Source organism: Lacerta agilis, chromosome Z, assembly GCF_009819535.1.
Source record: "Lacerta agilis isolate rLacAgi1 chromosome Z, rLacAgi1.pri, whole genome shotgun sequence".
In the NCBI taxonomy this organism is placed as follows: Eukaryota; Metazoa; Chordata; class Lepidosauria; order Squamata; family Lacertidae; genus Lacerta; species Lacerta agilis.
The window spans coordinates 6,390,364-6,412,226 of NC_046331.1; the positions used below are offsets into that span (position 1 = coordinate 6,390,364).

At 44.8% G+C, this 21,863-nt stretch overlaps 1 protein-coding gene across 1 annotated transcript in view; it reads right to left on the reverse strand.

The window, feature by feature from the left end:
- The window catches only part of PAPPA (pappalysin 1), a 249,448-nt gene extending 233,814 nt beyond the window's left edge, over window positions 1-15,634 (reverse strand). Inside the window, 1 exon segment of the mRNA XM_033137308.1 lies at window positions 14,906-15,634. Within this exon segment, the coding sequence (XP_032993199.1) occupies window positions 14,906-15,371 (466 nt within the window). The 5' untranslated portion in view covers window positions 15,372-15,634.
- Window positions 15,635-21,863: the final 6,229 nt, after the last annotated feature.

Sequence of the window (21,863 nt, forward strand, 5' to 3'; positions counted from 1 at the left end):
AGACAGACCCAAAAAAGAAAACAACAGAACACCACTAGTAATCACATACAGCTCACAAGTTAAAACAGTACAACGCATCATCAGAGATCTACAACCTCTCCTAGACAATGACAGTTCTCTTTCTCAAGCTCTGGGAGGAAGACCTTTCATCGCCTACAGACAGCCACCCAATCTTAAACAACTCCCCACCCACAATAATACAACAACAGGACTCAACATGGACACTGGTACCAGAGCCTGCAATAAACCCAGATGCCAGCTTTGCTGCCACTAAACCTGGACAACACCATTACTGGCCCCAACAACATTAAACATACCGTCTCAGGACTATTTAATTGCTCCTCTTCTAACATTGTATATGCAATCAAATGCCAACAGTGCCCTTCAGCTCTCTATATTGGACAAACAGGCCAAACCCTACGCCAAAGGATAAATGGACATAAATCTGATATCAGGAATCACAAGACAGAGAAACCAGTAGGAGAACACTTCAATCTCCCAGGACATTCTCTACAAGATCTCAAAGTAGTTGTCTTAATACAAAGGAATTTCAGAAATAGACTGGAAAGAGAAGTTTCTTAATTGCAACTAATTACCAAACTTAAAACCATGGAGAGACCTGGTCTGAACAAAGACATTGGATTCTTATATCATTATACATGAAAAAACTATCTTTAGCCATCTCACCCCTTGCTTTTTTCCTTTAGGACTAATTGCAGTCGTTAACAGTCATCAACAGGTTTTCCACACCCATCAGCCAACCATCCATTCCCACCACCCTTCTGAGTAATACCCCTCCCCACCCTCTCACTATATATAAGGGTCTGGTGACTTCTGTTTCAGTGTATCTGAAGAAGTGTGCATGCACACAAAAGCTCATACCAAGAACAAACTTAGTTGGTCTCTAAGGTGCTACTGGAAGGATTTATTTTTATTTTTTATTTTGTTTCGATGTGGAACTGTAAGAGAACTGAACTCCACAACTGTAAGAAAGAGAAATAAAAATTGACAGATTTCCCCTTCCCTTCCTTCCAGATGTTCCACCATGACAACTGGGGCTGATGGGAGTTGGAGTCTAACATCTGGAAGCCTACTGCTTCTCCAGCTGTGCAACAGCAGGTAAGTTCTCAGCACTGAGAAGTGAAACACATGAATTGTTGCTTCAAGACAATCAACCAACTAGTCAAACTAGACAGACAACCAACTGGAGTCTAGGATGGTGGCTACACTCACACAGTAAAAGGTGGATAGAACTGCACAGGGATTATGGTTATCGTGTCCTCTCTATTTGCTTGTCAGGCTAAATCAAACAGATGGAAATTCTGCCTATCAGGACAGATATGTCAGGAGGGAATCAAGGACACACAGATAGTAAGTAAAGGAAGGAAGGGAGATAAGGGTGGGAGTGAATGAATCAAAAAGTTACACACTTACATCATACAGCTGAGCAAAGTGTCTTGAATAAATATCCTTATTTTTAACACTGGATGGGAAATAATTTATTTTGGAATAAGCAAACACTGTTTTTTAAAAATATATTATTTTGGATAGCAGAAGTGTAAGTTAACCAGATCTTTAGCTGTCTGCATCTGTATTGGAATTGTTTTTTTAAAATGTTTTAATCTGAATCTGTATTGGAATTGTTTTTAGATGTTTTAATTGTTTTCTCACTTGCATGTTCGACACCCTGCGCTCCTTTGGGAGGAAGGGTGGGATATGAATTAAACAACAGCAGACCTCATCTCACAACTCACACCAAAGTCTCTGGTTAGATAAAGCAGACTTAGGAAATGTTGAAGTTCCAGGGTTCAAATATTGCCATGTCCACCCATGAGTGCATAGGGTGGTTATGAGCCAAACTGCTAGCTCACACAACCTCAGTTTTCCCATCCTGTGGAATGAGCACAATTCCAACTTAGATCACAGGTACCTTTTGCATGTTTAGATCTTTTACCTTTCCCGTAAATAAATTCACATAGGAGTCAGATATTTGGTTTGGTTTTTGGCAGAAATTTAGGGCACAACTTTATTGGTTACAATCAAGTGAGTGGTTGCATAGGTTCTGGTTCGACTATCTCCCTGCACCCATGCAGGCAGCGCTGTCCCAGAGCCACGTTCGTAGGACAGCCATGGATGAACACCAGGGACAGCTGATGGAGGGAACACCAAACAGCCTCCCTGATGTCCCCTGGACTCGGGCATGGGCCAAACCCCTTCCATGGAATGCCAAACCAGTGAGTCCCTGGATTCCTTTACCAGAATATCTTGTCATTGCATAGGCATGGCCATGTCACGTGCCACGCCTATCACCTGAACCAGAGCCTATCTGCCACCAAGAGTGTAAGCGCTCACCGCAAACCACTCACCCTTGTAACCAATCCCTCAACCCCGCTGACACAGAGGTCAGTCATAAATCATTCCCAAATACAGACAGGTGAACACCACCATGCCTGTAAACGGATGCATTGCAACAGGTGATGCCTAGGTGGCCACCACGCTCTGGATGTGTTTCCTGGCGCTCTCAGTGGCAGCTGGTCTACGACTCCCTCTCCATGCATGCCTCTGCAAGAGTTGCAACCAAAATATTTGGAGTCCAGGAATAGTTGCCGCCAACTCTTCCAAGTCCTTCTGCATGTGGGTCCGCAGGCTCAGGCCGGGAGCTTCCGGCAGGTCATTCTCGCCCAGCTGAAGCACCATTGCAGCAGGCATGTTCGCAATAGACAGCCTGCTCTGGATCGTTGGGAGAAGCTCCGCCCAACGCATTCCACGTCTGGAAAGCCAGGACAGCTGCACATGCCCAGGAAGCCCAAGACGGTGTCCAATTCAGACTCTGCCATCCTCCTGCTGGCCCAGTGGGCAATGCTGTGCCCGACTATCAAGATGTATAAGGGAGGCGGACCTACAAATTAACAAAACACAATTACTGACTGCACCTCAGCGCCATTTCCGGACGTACCCTTTGTAAGCCTCGGATTTCCAACGGCCCAAGTCCTTGATCCTGTCTACAGACAGGCCCAGATGCACAGCGGTGGTAGCTCCCCTGATGCGGAATGAGGTGCAAATTCAGCAGCTTGCATGCTGCTACTGCCATACGCATTACTGCAGCAAACTGATGCCTCTTCAGAGGTGTGCCATCCTCGTGAATGAGGAGCGGGCTATCCTCAGGAGGGCAAAGGGACAAATATTTCCAGACATCCTTAACTGGACAAGGGCCAGGTTCACCAGTGGCAGGCAGCCTCGTCAAGGCGCCTCTGCCCAATTGGTCCATTTTTGAATTGCGTATAGTGAGCAGCAGCTCATGATCAGCCAATTGGATGTCCTGCAGGAGTAAGCCTCTGGAAACTCCACCTTGTGATACCTCAAGCACCACCTTGGCCACACGCAGTGTACCAAAGAAAGTTAAGGAAAATGCTGCCGTAAAGAGTCTCGCCTCATAGGTAGACCAACAAATCTGCCTCAATTTAGAACGCATAATGCAAAGCATATAGAATGTAATCGGTTTTCAGGCTGGGGCTCTTGGTGGCTGCAGTCTGGCCCAGTCTTCCAATGCTTTTCACGCTACAATTTCGGAGCAGGGGTCCCTTAAATAAAGGGACTTGCAAAAGAAGGGAATGGCCAACGATTGGATTCAAATAGACTTCATGGCCCTGCCCAGGAGATGCAGATGTGCTAAATATTGCAACACCTCTTGTGTATTTGGGCAAAGGGCCTCCTGTACTCCAGGGCACTGGGCCCTGAAGGCCAAAAAGTCCATCCAGGCCTTCTTATAAGACCGGAGGGTGGATGAGGATATGGATGTGATTACTCGCTGCATTACAATTTGCTACCAAGGCTCCAGAGGGGTGGAGGGAAATATTCTGGAAGTTGCCAGGCTGCTGGAACTAAAGTTCTGAAGCGCTCTATCTGAAAACGTGACAAAGCACCAGCAATTTCATTACTGGTGCCAGGAATAAAACGGGCAGAAAACATAATGTTAAACTTGAGGCATCGCAACACAAATGTGTGCAACAGGGCGGAGACTCTTTTGGAGCGAGAAGACTGCCTGGCCAATACGCTCACCACTGTCTGGTTATCGGACCAGAAGCACATACACTTATCCTGGAACTCACTGGTTCAGATGTGCACTGCTACAACAATGGGGAAAAACTCAAGAAAGGTTAAATCGCAGAGAATGGCAGTACCCTGCCAGTGCCCGGGCCACCAGCAACCCCTAAAATAAAGCCCAAATCCTAATGAGCCAGCAGCATCCGAATGGACCTGGAAATCAGTTTCCAAATGGAGAATGTCCTGCCACAAGGCTATCCCATTATATCCATTGAGGAACTCTAGCCAATTGCGCAGGTCCTTCTTGACCTCGCTGGGCACTCACATCCGATGATGGGGGGAACACAAGCCTGAGGACAATCTTGCCAGACGTGTGCAGAATGGGCAGCCAGGGGCCACCACTCTGCAGGCAAAATTCAAATGTCCCAAAAGGGACTGAATCTGCTGTAGGGTCAATTTCTCTCTGGGCAGGATTTCCGAAATGAAGGCATGCAAGGCAAGAAGTTTGGCAAAGCGGAAGTCTGGGCCACTGTATCCAGCTGTTTACCTAAATATGAGAGCTTAGTGGCAGGGCCTTCCATTTTGGCAGACGCCAAAGGGACACCCAGTTCCTTCGTGAGGGCGTCAAAGGTCAGCAAAAGCTGGGTACACCCGTACGACCCAGTTGCTGAGCAAAGAATAAAGTCATCTGGGTAATGTGCCACACCCCTCAGGCCCATCTTCTAGTGCAGAGCCCAGTCCAAAAAAGTATTGAACGATTCAAAAGCTGCACAAGATATGGAGCATCCCATTGGCATGGCTTTGCCTACATAATAATTCCCCTCAAATTTAAATCCAAGGAATTTAAAATCATGGGGATGCACCGGGAGCAGCCGAAATGCGGCTTCAACATCACATTTGGCCATCAAAGCTCCCTTCCCAAAACTCCTTATTAATTTGACCGCTGGGTCAAAAGTGGCATATTTAACTGATGCTAATTCCGCAGGAATAGCATCATTAACTGAAGTTCCTTGTGGGTAAAATAGATTATGATTTATCCGGAACTCCTCAATCTTCTATGAAAGTGTCTTCTGAGAAATTTTGCCTGAGGTCTAGAGTATACATTGTATTAAGAATCTTCTTGTGTGGCGTTTTTACTGATGCTCAAAAGGAAAGCACTTTGCAATAAGAATTACAATGAAGTTGTATGTACAGCCACATTAATGCTGTGGTGTTTTCTTAATGTGGCCATGTGCCACTTGCGATTTTTTGGGGGGGTGGGGGGAGAGAAAAGATGCAAATGAATCAAATGAAATTAAATAAATGAAATCTGCTGCAGATGGTGCATTTTCCAGCTCCAGAATGAATTGCAGAAATTCTTCCAGTTAAAATTGTATTTAGAAATAGAACATATAGTAGAGTGAATTTACGGGGCAATAAATCAGTGGAATGGGGGGCAATTCATTCATCCCACTAATGAGGAATGGTAAAAAAAATCAAATCTGTTTGCATTTAAAGGCAGACCTACCTAAGCCAAACTTTCTGAAATATTATGTGAACCAAAATGCAATCATCCTTCAGCATTCTCACTTCTCTGGCTTTTGCAGTGCAATTCTCCAGCTAGGTAATGTGTACATGTGTATATACTAGAGTAAAGGGTGCATATAAAATGCATATGATTGGTGGAAATAATGGAGAGAAAAATATTACATGGGGGGGTTGTTTGCAAAAATGTGCATTTTTTGAGAGATTTGCACTGATGAATTTTCATGAAGACTTTTTTTTAAAAAAAAAAAAAACCCACAAATGGATGCGAAAAGAAGCAACTGAGAGCAACTGACAGATTTGCCCATCCCTGTCCCTAACCAGAACTGAGAGCTGTCAGTCTTGAAAGGTCATTGCCTAAGTAACGAGTGCTTTCTGTGCCTGTCCAGTAACAGGCCCAAACTCAGAAGCTAAGCATTCCAAAAACTGTTTAATATGCACAAAGGCCACGATCTGAAGAGAGCTCTGCTGTGCTACCTCTGGAACCCTTCACCTCACTCTGCCCTTTCATCTTGAACCCTGCTGCAACCTTGCTTTCATCAGAGAATGAAAGTTTGGGAAAACGGAGGCGTTTCCTGTCAAGCTGGGCTCCAGTCACTCAGGATCATGTTCCTTAACCTGGCAACTGGAAAGTATGGAGAGACAGAGAACAGCAGCAACAGAGAAACTTTCGCTTCTCTTGGCAAACGTTCATTTCCCACTCCAACTCATTCATCCAAATTTTGTTTTCCACTCTTGCCCATTAAAGAGTCAACCATCACTTCGCCAAGACTGGAGACCACATAGACAAGGGTTTGTTTGTTTGCTTGCTTTGTTTGTTTGTTTGTTGAGGGACTACACTCTTGATTGAACTAGGAGTCGAGCAGGATTTATTTCTGGTGAAGGCAACCAACTCTGGTTTTGTTTGTTTTGTATGTGTTTTCCTGTATAACTGCTGAAGCAAAAAGAACAACACACTGCAATGTCAGAAATGGCATTTACATCTGGAAAACAGACTGAATGAAAGTAAAGGACCCACTCACATTTTGATGCATGGATCTTAAAAACAAACAAACCCAACAACCTCATTTACTTCCCAGCTCCAGCAGCCCCCAAACAAGATAGATTTGCAGCATCTGAGGTGTAGTAGTGCAAACTCCATTTTCGGCATATGCTTTGGGACACAGCGGGTTGAGTCCAGTGCTAATGCTACTCAGAGTAGACCAATTAGGCCCCCATTTGCATTATTAATTCAAAGCAGTATCATTTCACTTTAAACAGTCACGACTTCCTGCAAAGTATTCTAGGAACTGTAGTTGAAAGCTGTTTCTTCACAAAATTGCAATGGCCAGACTGCCCTATGAAGATGGGTTGACTGTTCAACCACTCTGGGTCTCTCAGCACCCTTATCTCAGCTCCATAATTCTTTGGGGAAAGCTATTTATTATATATCTAGGGCATTGTTTATTGTAGTGCATTTAGCACATTTGTACCCTGCTCTTCAGCCAAAAAGGCTCCCGGAATGGCTTACATATAATCAAAACAAGACAGGCTTTACAATCCACAAAAAAACATGGCACACAGGGGGAAAGGAACAGGGAAGGAAGAGGAAAACCAAAACTGAGGGACCAATTTCTAAACAGTTGTTCCTATAATGTCCAACTGGCATTCTTCAGGGGCAGAAGATGCCTAGTGGAGTTGGGCCTCTGGCAAAGCTGACCCTTGCTTCTATATCTCTCCCTCTGAGGCAGTAAGATGGAATGGGTGCCCCCAGAGAATAGCTGAGGGGAAATGAGGCCTGATGGAGCTGGCCTGTTACAGTGGATCCGATGGAGTGAGCTCTGCTTCCCAACCCTCCTACTGCTGGCATGGCTTCTCCAGAGGATGGCTATGCTTGCTTTAAGTGGTACGATACTGCTTTAAATGTCTAATATAGATGAAACCATATACATGTCCAACAACACCAATAGATCTACACTGATTAAGGATAGCACTAGATAAAACCCAGCGTATTGTCACACACAGGCTACCTGCAAAAGTTATCACACAACCCAGTGGCAAAACCTGTTGGGAGCCATTGATGCGGCTATTCCAATCTCTCTCTCTCTCTCTCTCTCTCTCTCACACACACACACAGAGAGAGAGAGAGAGAGAGAGAGAGGGAGAGCAGCTTGGCTTTGCTGAACACTGCAGCTGATAGCACCAAAGTCAAATGAGTTCAGAAATAGTCTCTCTCTCTCTCTCTCTGAAGCAGTGTGAAAACTGGCAGCCCTTCACATCAAGGGCCAACTCCCCCTCCCAGATGAGGGATGGCCCGGGGAGATGACGAGCCCTTTTAATAGTGTTGTAAAATTAGCTCTTTAGAAAAGACACACTCACACTCACACACACACCACACACTGCAGTTGATGGTGATGCAAGGACAATTTCAACTCCAGAGGAGCAAAGGATAGGAAACATGCTCAAAGGCCAAAAAAGGAGGAGAGTGATCCTTTCTTTCAGGGAAGAAAAGGATCTTTGGCACTTTGGATTCTACACCTAGCTTTTAATGAATCTTTTTTTTTAATGCATATCTAAGTTTGGCCTAAGAAGTACACCCCCACCCCAAATTCCATGTCTATGCCTATTCTGAAGCCCAGACAGAAGGAAGAGGAAAAGTTGCTAGGAGAAGACAGTCCCCTAAGCCTCCAAGATCTGGTGCGAAACACACAGGTGGCTGCCTCGGGGATTTGGTTTGGGTGGCTATGAAAAGGCAGCAAATAATCAAGAATAAAGTTATTTGTTACTGCTATTAGGGTGTAGGACTAACCCTGAACATCTGGCTCAGTATGGTCTCCAATGACTGGAAGTCCCCCAGGGTTTAATACTTGGGTGGTTCTGTCCACTGTAGCACTAAGTGATAATGTGAGTGCAAGGACTTACACTTCCCACCTCCTTCCCCGGTGCACACCCTAAATCTGTTCTGGGGCTTCACCAACACTCTGGGACATATTTGGGGAGGGCAGTGGGAGAAAGGGGAAGGTGTGTCCTAACAGGAAGAGTGCAAAGGAAGAGGTACTGTACTCCCAAGCCCTACCTCAAGGGGAAAAACTGATGCCCTGACCACTGGGCTATAGTCCTTCCCCCAGCAGCATAGTATGGGTTGCTTGTACCTGGGGCGGGCAAACCACCAGTGCTGATGGAGTGACTCTTCCACCATAGCCAAGCTGGGCTGCATTGCAGCACCTGCCCTCCAGGCCTATGCAGGCAGTTAAAAGACACCTTTCCACAGTGGTTAATCGGTTTCTGTTTTTAAACTTTATACATGGTTTTTATTATAAGCTGTAAACCACTTTAATTTTTTAAACAAAATACCAGTAAATCAATAGTTTTTCTAACAACAACAACAACAACAACAACAACAACAACAACAACAACAACAACAACAACAACTGCCTCTCCTTGGCTTTGGCTGTCCAGGGATTCAGGCAGAGTCTCTCCCAACTTTATTTGGAGGTTCCAGGGCTTGAACTGGGGCCTTCTGCTGCAAAGCAGGAGCTTTGCCACTGAGCTACAGCCCTCCCACTGAGAAGGCAGATCATTATACAGAGGCAGATCATACACCCAACTAGTTCAACATTTGTCTACACTGTTGGAATTATGGAAGCCAAGACCCAAGTTTGGGGCAAGCACTCTTTGGCGAGAGAACCCCAGCAGAGTTTTAACATACTGTAGCAAAAGCAAGCAGCGAAGAAAAGCTTGGAAATATAGGGAGTAAAACCTTAAAAACATGCACTTCCAGTGAATCCCAAAATGTCCCCCTTTTAAAAGCTCTTTCCAAGCTATCCCATTTCCCTTGCATAGACATAGACCACAAATTTTGGAAGTCATAACAAAACGCTTTGAAGGTCAGATCCGTGTGCTTTCCCATGAAACAGCCAGAAAAGATGCACAGGCGGAAGAAGAAGAAGAGTTTGGATTTGATAACCCACTTTATCACTACCGGAAGGAGTCTCAAAGCGGCTAACATTCTCCTTTCCCTCCCCCCCCCACAACAAACAGTCTGTGAGGTGAGTGGGGCTGAGAGACTTCAGAGAAGTGTGAGTAGCCCAAGGTCACCCAGCAGCTGCATGTGGAGGAGCGGAGACGCGAACCCGGTTCACCAGATTACGAGTCTACCGCTCTTAACCACTACACCACACTGGCAGCTAAATCATTGCTTAGTTACAAAATGTTTCTAAATCATTGGCAGAGGGAAAATGCTAGTTTTATACTCCATGCTGGCCTGAAACAAAGTAGTAATCAGTGTCCTAACGTTAATCATAGAACTGTAGAACTGGGACCACAGCGGTCATCTATTCCAACCCCCTGCAATGCAGGAATCTCAGCTACATCTCGTATATTTCACCAGCTCCATTTTATGTTTTTTACTGATTAAAAAGTTTAAAACCAGAGATATAACATAATACACTCTTCCTTTCTTAAAGGGTTGCTTTTTAAAATAAATAAATGAATGAATGAATAAATCAGAATTTCTTGGAAATAAAAATCCAGCACCATGGAAAAGGAATGTTACCATTAGCAAATGATCCCCCCTTTAAATATGTAATCTTTCATTTAAAAAAGTTAAAGATAGCTCCCAATGCAAATGTTATCTGCATTTATTTATTTACATTACTTATAGTTCACACTTCATGTGCAAAACCATTGGGAGCATCTCAAGGTTCACCATTCCTGCCATGATCTGCTCTCCCGTTATCCAATTAAATTTCTTCATTTATAAAAAAGTTATAATATATTTATAAAAATTGTTATATCAACAAAAGAGGGAGCTATTGAACATCTGTATATATATACAGCGACTAGCATGAGTTTGGCCAAACTGCGGGAAGCAGTGGAGGATAGGGGTGCCTGGCGTGCTCTGGTCCATGGGGTCACGAAGAGTCGCACACGACTGAACGACTGAGCCACAACAAAATCTATATACAGCAACAACCACATAAACATATAAAACAAGAGGACAACAGCTGTTATGGAAAGGTGTTTTCTTTATTGCCTCCATAAGCCTGGCAACACAGGGAATTTTTTCCCAGAAAGGGTTTAAAGGCTGAAACAGAAAGTGCCTGGTGGAATCTCTATTGGTGGAGCATTCCACAGAACTGGACCACTGACACTAAAAACTCCATTTCATGTTGTTAGATGAGTCTCGCTAACTTGGGACAGCCAAGGCAGTGCTGAAAAACATTCTGCACCACTGGTCTATGTATCTAAGCTTGCGCTCCACCGTTTTCTATCTCAAGAAACAGGATCAGTTGCATCCCTGAGACCCAGAAGTCACAACATTGATCAACAAAGGAAGAAGAGTGGAAGATTACAGCTGAAATTGTATTCCTCACTTAGGATTGCTCCTATTCGCTTTCTTCACAAGAAGGGGACCATTTGGTGCAGGATGGGTGAACATTGTGGCCCACCAGCTGCTGTACGACTACAATTCCCATCATCCTTAATAATTTGTCCATGCTGGCCAGGGCTGATGGGACCTAAAGTCTCACATGGGAGATAAAGTCTTACCTCCTATAGGATTCTTTCCCCCCTCAAATCCAGCTCTTTTAAAAGAAAGCATTTTGTTTCTTGAAGCTCCTCATTTTTCTGCCTCAAAGAAAGTCCACATAAAAATTAACACACTCAATTTGTGTACACTGTGTTGTTTGATGTACACATTTTTGTGCTAAAACAAAATAAAAATAATAATAAAAAAATCTTTCCATTAGCACCTTAGAGACCAACTAAGTTTGTTCTTGGTATGAGCTTTCGTGTGCATGCACACTTCTTCAGATATTTTTGTGCTAGTTTGACTAATATGTGCCTTTTGTCTGACCGTACACTTTACCATATACATATGGGGGCGTGGGGGATGGGGGGTTGCAGAACAACACCACAAAATTCAGAGCAGTTCAAATTTCAAAGGAGAGCTGTGTTTCACTTCACTGACCAGTTTCAGAGAGTGTGAATTAGGTCAGTTCACAACTAAAAGGCAAGCCAGGTAAATTTTCTCAAACACCCACAGTTTAAAAGTGAGAGTGGGGCAGAAAGAAGGACTGTGGCTCAGTGGCAAGGCATCTTGCCCTGCATGCAGAAGGCCCCAGCTTCAATGGCCAGCATCTCCAGGTAGGGCCGGGATCATCACATTCTCAAAATCCTGGACAGCAGCTTCTGGTCGGTGTGGACAATATTCAGCTAGGTGGACCAATTGTCTGACTCAGCACAAGGCATCTTGAGTGGGAAAGTGGAAGGAGAGTTAAAGTCTCTCTCTCCCCCCCCCCCCACCCACTTTTTGCTGTGGCTTCTGTTTTCTTTGCTACAGGAGAGACTCCTCTGAGTGACAGCAATCTTGTAGGTCAAGTATAGGGCAGTCAAGATAAAGAAATAAAAACATTGTAATGTGGCAGGAATGACAGAAAACAGCCCCAGAGACAGAAAAAGGAGAGAGAGAAAGCATCTGCTGCCAGAACAGTGTGTGTGAGACAGCTACACCCAGAAACTGGGAAACCCCTCTTTTTTTCCTTTATGAGATCTATGGGTAGGTAATAACAGTAAAATTTAAGCTATATTTAACATTTTGTATAACACTGCAGAATCCTTCATGTATACCATTTTGCTATAGTCCTGACAACAACCCTGCAACGTTGGGAAGTATTTATTTATTGCCACGTTGCAGAGGGGAGGGTAAACTTAAGGTTGAGAGAGTGGGAATAGGAATATGCAAACAAGGGTAACAAACTCTTGCCTACCTTACAAGGCTGTTGTAAAGAATGCAGCAAAACACAGTAAATTATTTGAACCAGGGGATTCCTGAGTGGTATCTCAAGGGTACTGCCATAGGTTTAACAGAACTCATTACTGGCTCTCATTACTGACCCCCTTCCCCCAGAAGAAGCAGTATAGTGTACTGGTTAGAGTGTCAAATTAGGCAAGGAAGACCTGGATTCAAGTCCACACTCATCCATGAAGCTCACTGGGGCATGTTGCTATCTCTCTGCCTTATCAACCTCACAAAGGTGTAGATATAAAAGTTGAATAGTGGGGAGGAAGAACAATGTATATTGTCTTGAGCCCTTTGGTAGGTAGTCAACATGAAAATGTAATAAAACAAATTAAGTGATCCAAATCAAAGACTTTCATACTCACATCCCAATACTCTTATCTCTAGGGAACAGGGCAAGTCTCTCAAATCCAACTCCACCAGAGAATATATTCCCCATTTCTCTCTCTTTACTCTTCCCAAGAACAGAGGGATAAGAACTGGATGTGTCGAAGACACATGTTCCAAGACCTCATGATTAATCAAGCTTGCAGTTCAACAGTATTTGGGGGGGAGGGGGGAGCGCCAAAACTTTTATAGTGCAACATGATATTGTAGTCAGCTGTTGACATTTGCAATATTGGAAAGAATTTCAGAAATGCTGAAAAAATGTGTGTGCTTTTTTTTTTTTTTTAAAGATCCTTCACATATTCTGCCCCGTTGCGCGATGAGGTTTGGGAACTGCAAGCGCTCATGAATTATCACCATTTTAAAAGCTGCCAGCACTTTATACAGTTAAAAAGCACTGCTTTAGGAAACCACATGCTTATTCTAACATCAAAAAGCAAAAGTAAAGCAGGGAAGCTTTCCAACACATTTGGAAAGTGAGAACCTTTAAAGAGAGGGAGATAACCTGCCTGTCCAACCTGGTATTCCACTGGAGGACATGTCTAAAGAGACATCATTTTTCCCATGATCCTATTCAAATGAGAAATATTTCTCTTTTTAAATGTCCCGTTATGAATTCACTGGTGAGGGAAGAAATAAGCGATATCAAAGGCTAACAGGATTCTTGAACAAAAATGAGCAGGATCCAGTAAAAACTTCACCAGGTTATATCCAACGCTAGTCTTGCCCAGAGTAAACCCACTGAAATTCATGGACATGACTAAGTCAGGTTCATTCATTTCAATTGGTCTACTCCGAGTAGCACTTAAGATTGGGTACAACTCAAGAATTCCTACAGGTCAGAGCCAGTGTACGTTTTACTTAGAAGGCAAGCCCACTCAGTTCAAAGGAGGAAGACTAACTTTCCTGCCACATCAGCATGCTACCCTTGCCTGCAGCCCGATCCAGCGCACGTGTACTCAGGGAGAAATCCCGCGGGTTTACAGCACAATCCCAAACACGCCTACTCAGGAGTAAGTCATACTGAATTTAATGGGGCACGACGCTCAGATTCAGTGGGGCTAGGATATTGCAGTCTTATGCCAAAGCAGTCGTTCTTAGGACTGAAGCCTTTTTACAATAGCTACGCTCCAACTCACGTGGACTAATAAGTAGGCCTAAGTTTCCTTTCCTTCCCATACCAACGTGCTTACTCTCAAGTAAGGGCGTCCGATAGGGAGGCAGTCTTAAACGCGTGCGGTTAGAACTCATCGAAAATATATGAAACCACACTTAAAAGGCAGCTCTTAGGCAGAATCGGGACCAGCCTGTCTAAAGGGGAGACGCATAACGCCCTTTCCACCTTATCTCATCCCTCGCTCGCTGGCCCCTGGGCTCCTCCTAGCCACGTTTCTTCCCAAGTAAGCACATGGAAGAGGGTTTTTTTCAGGGGGTGGGGAGTTTAGACTTAAGAACAGCCTGCTGGATCAGGCCAAGGATCAGGCTGGTCTAGTCCATCATCCAGTTTTCAAAGTGGCAAAGCAGATGCCTGTGGGATTCCCCGTGAGCAGTACCTGTGCATAGGTTTCTTCCCTCCTGCGGTTTCCCCCCAAACTTCCTAAGTTTCTGCCCATTCACAAAACAGAAGAGACAGGCAGGCGTGCATGCATGCATATACTGGAGACACAACAGCACGTGGCTTTAAAAAAACAACAAACCACGACATAAACACTCAAGAGCCTCCTCCCGCCCGCCGTACACTTTGCATTCAATCAGAGTTGAACAGTAAGTCCAGATGTGACACGCACAAACGTGGTCTAAACGTCGCCAACGTTCAACACGTAATTCCTTTGGGCAACGGGTAGGATCCCAACGCCTGTTCTACTCGTAGTAGACCCGTGGACCCGAATGAATACAGCTGAGGTAGGCTACATTCATTTCAAAGGACTGGATCTCCCGTCAGTCTCACTCAGAGTAGACGTCTCGAAATCCATGCGTAAAAATCTAACAAAATGCGTTAATTGCAATGGGTTCTTCTCAGAATAAACCCCGTAGAACGAATGCCCATGCCTAACTGAATTCCATCCGTTCCAATGGGTCTCCTCTGGAGTAGAACTGGAGTCCTCAACCCAAGTGTGTGTGGAGGGGTAGATGTCTCTGGACGTCCCCAGTCGAGGAAGTCCTGCTTACCTGCGACGACCGCCGGCGTTTTCTGCCCGCCCTCGGGCCGTAGCCACGCTTGGACCGTGAAGGCATCCCGGGGTAACTCCACCTCTGCCTTCAGCCGCAGCTGGTCGCCCTCGCCGCGAAAATAGAGCGCTCGGCTGACTGCCGGCTGCTCCCCGCCCTCCTGAGCTCGCCTCCTGCGGCGCGGAGCCCGCGGCGCCTCCGGCCCGCCCGCGCCCGCGGAGGAGCGTCTACCCCGGGCTAACCTGGTGGCGCAGGTGCCCGGGGCGGGGTAAGGCGAGTGGAGAGCGGCGTGTTGCTGCGCCGCCGCCGCCGCCGCCTGCTGCTGCTGCTGCGCCGCCTGCCGGGTGTCCCTTCGCGCCCGGCCGGAGCGCTCGGCCAGCCCGCACTCGGCGCCGCCGGCGTGGGCTGCCGCCGCCGCGGCCGCGCACACCAGCAGAAGGGGCAGGAGGACGCTCCGGCGCTGCATTTCCAGGCTTCCCCCCCACCCTGCTCCCTTGGAAGTCCTCGCGTGCTGCCAGGTTGGGGCTCCTCCTCGCTTTGCGCTTCACTCTTCTGAGGGACTCGCTTTTTTTTATAACCCTTCTCAGTGGCTTCTCCCCCCCCTTTTTTTTTTTTGCTTTGAGGATTTCTCTTCCCCCCCCTCACCTTTTGAAACCAAAATAAAAATGAGATTTTTTAAAACTCAGAGCTTGTCGTCTCTCTCGGTTTTCTTCCTGCCTCCTCCTCCTCTCCTCCTCCTCCTCCTCTCCCTCTCTCCCTCTCTCCCTTTCTCCTTTCCTCTTTTTCCTCCTTCTTTAAAAAGAAACAGCTTCGGCTCCAAAGATTCGAGCACACACGAGGTTGCCTCCCCCTTCCCAAAAGATGCTCTAATTCATTTAATTTTCTCTCTCTCTCTCTCTCCCTCTTTCTTTTTTGGTGCCTCCTTTATAACGTAAGCCACGGCCCCTTTTCTCCCCCTTCTCCCCCTCTTCTCCACTTAAATGAAAGGGGGGGGGAGAGAAAGAGTGAGGAAAAGTTGCCCCCTCCAAGATGATGAGTAAACAAGAAATCTGTTTGGGGGGGAAGGGTGCTCCACCTCGACAGAGAGATTCCCCCCCAAACTGCAGTGATCGTGACTAATCAATCACTTTGAAGTAAGCGAGGTGGGGGGTTAGAGAAGAGCTACATAGGTTGGAGCACTTCGGCGAGGTCTTCCTGCAGCACCACCTTCGCTGTTACTTCCCTTATTTATTAGTATTTAAAAGGGGCAGTCAACGTGAAGGTAGCATATACTCCAATGTGAATTTCCACCAGAGGTGCTTTAAAACCTGTCCCAAAATACACGCACGCAAACACTTCTAACCACCCCCCCCCCCAGCACTCACGCACGCACACCACTGCGCTCTACTCTTTTTCTTTTTGGCAGTTCTCTCGCGCGCACCCCCACCCCGCTTCTCTTTGCACTTTGCTGGTGAACCTCATTCTTATATGTATTATTATTTATTCCTGTACCGCATAAAGAGTGTTGAAACTTGATTCTTTCTTTCTTTCTTTCTTTCTTTCTTTCTTTCTTTCTTTCTTTCTTTCTTTCTTTCTTTCTTTCTTTCTTTCTCCCTCTCCCTCTGTGTTAAATCCCCCCCCCCATATTATTTCCTTTACAAGTTATGCAATCGCCAGCCAGAGCTGCCCCCTTTCGTGGTCCCCCCTCGGAGCAGCTAGACGGTGCAGCTAAACCCAGAGCGTTGCATCCAAGGTTTCCCATCGGATCGCCGGGGAAAGGAAGGGAGAGGGGGAAAGCCGTTTGTCCTTCCAGAAGCTGGAGCAAGGAAAACCAATGGGTGTGCGAGAGGGTTTGCCTTTTGTTCTGCTTCTCCCAAGAAAAAGAAATCTCTCCTCGATTTAATTTGTGCTTTTAATTCAGAAAAAAAACCTAGAACACTGATGTTGGAGACTGTGCTGCTGTTTTTAAATTCAAATAGCAGATTTGTTCTTTAGCTCCTGAGTTCTTTAGCTCTGCTTCCGTTAAGCGGAGTGGTAGCCACAGGTAAGACTCTGAACGTTTATTCGTTTGTGGATCTGTTTCTCAGCTGGGACGTTTTTTGGGGGAGCGGGATTGTTGTTTTGTTTTGGTGTGTGTGTGTGTGTGTGTGTTTCTTTAAAGACCTCAAATGCTCCCCCTGATGGCAGCAAAGAGGATTTCCCAATCCTCCTCCTAAGTAAGTGGAAAAGAGAGGGGAGAAAGTCTTTCAAAGGCACCAGCTACAACCCCATTCAGAAAAAACACGAATAGAATCTTGGCGCGCGCGCGCACACACACACACACACACCATCTCGTTAATTCACGTGCCCATTAATTACCCTTCAACTGGGGCGGAGTGTCTCTGTGTGGGGGGCATAGGGGAGGATAGCAGCAACCCTACAACACCTTTCGAGAGGCAGCCCCAGAGCACAGACAGCTCAAGTTACGAGTCTGGAAAGGGATTTGTTTTGCTTTTCATTGCCACTTCTAGGAAATATAGACCGGATTGCCATCAGTCTTAGTCTCTCTCTCTTCCTGCTTCAGAAATCTTTCTCTCTGGTCTTCTGTGCAAATAGGGGCGCTGGTTTGGCTGTATTTTTAATAGCCCCCAAAGGCTTGTGCCCAGCATTTCCCACAGACTGATACCTCCCCTAATGTGCAAGCCTACATGTGCACCAAATGCGCAAGTCTCAATGTGCAAGCTACTTTATAATCGATAAAGCTACTTTATAGATTATCATAGTGGGGTGCATACACACAACACACAACAAACACCCTAGAAACTATAGTTTGATAAGGATGCTGACAATTGTAACAACCGTGAGTGGTAAACTACAGTTCCCAGAATTCCTTTTTATAAGGGGGGGGGTCCCTTCAAAAAAGCTTCAGTGTTTTTTTTTTGTGCTTGTGTACACAACTCCCATCCCTGCCAGGAGAGGATTACAGCTGAGATGCTCCCTCCTCCAATCACATCTCTGAGGTGTGGAGAACAAAGCATGATCATGATCAAAGGCTTCAACCACATCTCAGTGTCACTCACCTTGACCTCTGCAGGTTTATGGTGACTGAAGCACTTGACTTTTATTCTGCATCAATATCTATTTAATAATAATAATAAACCCTATGCAACCCGTTCCCCTCCCCTGCACTTTCCTCCTTTTACTTAGGATTTTATAAGGTGGCCCAAATGGGCTGCCTTTTACATTTCTTTCTTGCTTTTAAAACATTGATGGGGAATGTGTGGCCCTGCAAATGTTGTTGGACTCCAAATCCCATCACCCCAGCCAGCTCAGTCAATAGTCAAGCATGATGGGAGTTGCAGTGAGTGGTGGCTGGTGCCTGTTGGGACTGGCAGGGCAGTAGGTTGGAAGCTCAAGTAGAAGGTGAACCAGGAGCCAATGGCACATGGAGCCAACTAATTCATCTTTTGTCCCCATGCTTCTCGGTTACAAGAGCAACATTGAGACTAAGGAGGAAGAAGCTGACAACCACTATTGGACTAACCTGATGTAAGAAGGCAGGGAGCTGGCCAAGGGCAGACTGAGGTAGGTATAACAGATGGACCAAGGGCAAATGTTGCTACAGTAAAAGTGGAGAGTGGTCCATTTACCCCAATACCCATGGGGCTTCAAACTCCCTGTCACTGCTTTACATTGATAGCAGATTCATGGGGGCAGTCCACTGTGCTCCTTCCCTCCCAGGACAATTTGCAGCTCTGTTTTTCAACCCACATGGCAAGAACTTTGTTTCTGGGGCAACCTATTGGCAGCATGAGCCACCTCAGTTGAAAGCATCCTACTGTCTGCCAAATTGCTATTGAGCTGCTTTACTACTGATGTGCAAAATGATATACAGTTTTGGACCAGGGTTTCTGAGAATCCAGCACACACCCAACATCTTGGACCTGGTTGACACCAACGGGGAGGAAATGATTGACAAAGTGGAAGTACTCAGAAACTTGGGAGGATCATGTCCTCCTGGGTTTCATCATGCAGAGGCAAGGTAAAGCAAAGTATAGTCAGACATGCACTTTGTTTTTGTTTTTTGTTAGTTTTTTGTTTTTATTTTCAGTTTTATACATTTCAATAAATTTTTACCATCATTTTAACATTTCAAAACTTGACTTCCTTCCCCCTCTTTCTGCGGTTCCTTAAATTTATTTTTTTAAATATTTTCTGTATATCCAAATTAACTTAATTTGCTCATTTATTCATCTACTTTAAATATATACTCTTATAAAACTGCAGGTTGTTACAATAATCCTGCCAATGTTCTTATCTGTTTACAATTTGTTTGCAAATATTCCATAAATCATTTCCATTCTTTTATAAAAAGTTTGTTATCTTGATTTCTTATTTTTCTGGTAAGTTTTGCCATTTCTGCATATTCCATAAGTTTTTGTATCGATTCTTCTTTTATTCTTCTTTTATGGACTTCTTCTTTCCAGACATGCACTTTGGACTTTAGAAGGCCAATTTCAAAACGTTTAAGGAGCTATTGGGTGAGATGTTGGATGGTCAGAAATCCTCAAAGAGAAGGGAGTCTAAGATGGATGGGAATTTCTAAAAGGAGAAGTATTGAAGGCCCTAATGAAGACAATTCCAAAAAGTTAAGAAGGGCATGAATAAGAAATGGAAGAATGGGGAAATCACATGAGTAACCAACAGTTGCAGGGATATGGTCAGGTAGACTAAAGCTCAGAATGACCTCAGGCTCGCAAGAGAGGTTAAAAATGTTTCTTCGGCAATGTTTAAAGCAGAAGGAAGAACAAGCAAGTGCTAGTTCCTCTATATGGAGAAGATGGAGAAATTCTATTGGGTGACAGCTTGAATATTATAGAGTAATAGAATCATAGAGTTGGAAAGGACAATGAGAATCATCTAGTCCAATCTCCTGCAATGCAGGAATATTTCACCCAATGTGAGACTTGAACCCATTACCTTGAGGTTAAGAGTCTCATGCTCAGCACCTACTTTCCCTCTGTCTTCCCCCAAAAGGAAAGCAACAGAAAACAGAATAACTGATGTGAGTAGGGAGGTGCAGCCCAGTATTGGAAAAGAGGTAGTAAGGGAACATCTAGCTACTTTAAATGAATTCAAATCCACCCTCCCTGATGAGGGAATTTAAAGAGTTTCAGGATGTGATCTCAGAACCTGTGTATATAATCTCTGAGAATTCTTGAAAAACAGGGGAGGTCCCTACAGACTGGAGGTGGGAAAATATTGTCCCCATCTTGAAAAGAGATGGTGGGAAAGAATACCTAGATAACTATTGTCCCATGAGCTTGACATTGATACCAGGAAAGGTCCTAGAACAGATCATTCAACAGTTGGTTGGTGAGCACTTAGAAAAGGATGCTAAGACCTAGCTTGGGTTTCTGAAAAACAAGTAATGCCAGACGAATCTCATATCTTTTTTTAGATGGAATTACAAACTTGGTGGATAAGGCGAATGCTGTCTGCACAGGGTATCTTGATTTCAGTAAGGCTTTTGACAAAGTCCCCCCAAGATATTCTTGTGAGGAAGCTACTAAAATGTGGGTCGAATGAGGTAACTGTGAGGTGGATTCGGTTGACTGGCCGAACCCAAAGAGTACTCATTCATGGTTCCTTGTTATCCTGGAATAAGTTACAAGTGGGTGCCACAGGGTTCTGTTATGGGCCCATTGCTGCTCAACAGTTTTATAAATGACTTGGACAAAGGAATTGAGGGGATGCTCATCTAATCTGCAGATGACTCCAAACTGGGAGGGATAGCAAATGTTGCAGAACACAGAATTGGGATTCAAAATGACCTTAACAAATTAGAGAACTCGGCCCAAGCTAACAAAATGAATTGCAATAGAGAAAGATGTAAGGTTCTGCACTTAGGCAGGAAGAACGTACACATGGAAGATGGAGCAAGCTTGTTTTCTCCTGCCCTGGAGGGTAGGACTCAAACCAATGGCTTCAAGTTACAGGAAATGAGATTCCAACTAAACACCAGGAAGACATTTCTGATGATAAGAGCTGTTTGACAGTGGAACAGATTCCCACGAGAGGGGGTGAACTTTCCTTCTTTGGAAATTTTTAAGCAGAGGTTGGATGTCATCTGTCATGGAAGCTTTAGCTGAGTTCCATGCATTGCAGGGAGTTGGACCAGATAAGCATCGGGTTCCCTTCCAACGCAACGATTCTATGATCCTATGATCCCAATCCGGGTACTTAGATCTATAGATGAAAGTTTGCTGATGGTGTCACTTATCTATGGGGCACATTCTCGCTCCACTGTTAGAGATGGGAATCACAGGTGAAGAGAATGCTGTTGTGGTTCTGCTTGTGGGCTTCCCATTGGGCCATTGGGTTAGCCACTGTGACAGCAGGATGCTGGACTTGATGGGCTTTTGGCTTAATCTATCAGGGTTTTCTTCTTAAAAGGATGCTATGACTCAAGCCTGTGCTGTTAGCATTGTGGCACCAGTTCTATGGAATACATTTCCTTTAGAGGTGAAGCAAATCCCAATACAATTCCATTCATGACTTCATTTTCATTTCAGTATTCATTTGTAATACCACCTTTCTATATTGCTAGGTGCAAGACTGTTTACAAGCTGAAGAAACAACTAAATATACAAGATTTTATAACAATCCAATTCAATACAAGTAAGTCATAACTTTTATTTTCTCCCAAGCCTTCCGAATTTATGTCTATTTAACTGCATTTTAAATGTTTAAATTCTGTTTTTATTATTTGTATTGTTTTTAATATTCTGTTTCTGCATTTCACTTTTAAAGCAGAATGTTGGAGAATTCAGGACAGACAAGATAAAGTATTTCTTCGTGTTGCGCACAGTTAAACTACAGAATCCGTTACCACAAGAGGTCATGATGACCACCAACTTGGATGGCTTTGAAAGAGGATTAGACAAATTCATAGAGGATCAGGCTATCAATGGCTAGTAGCTGCAATGGTAGTATTCTG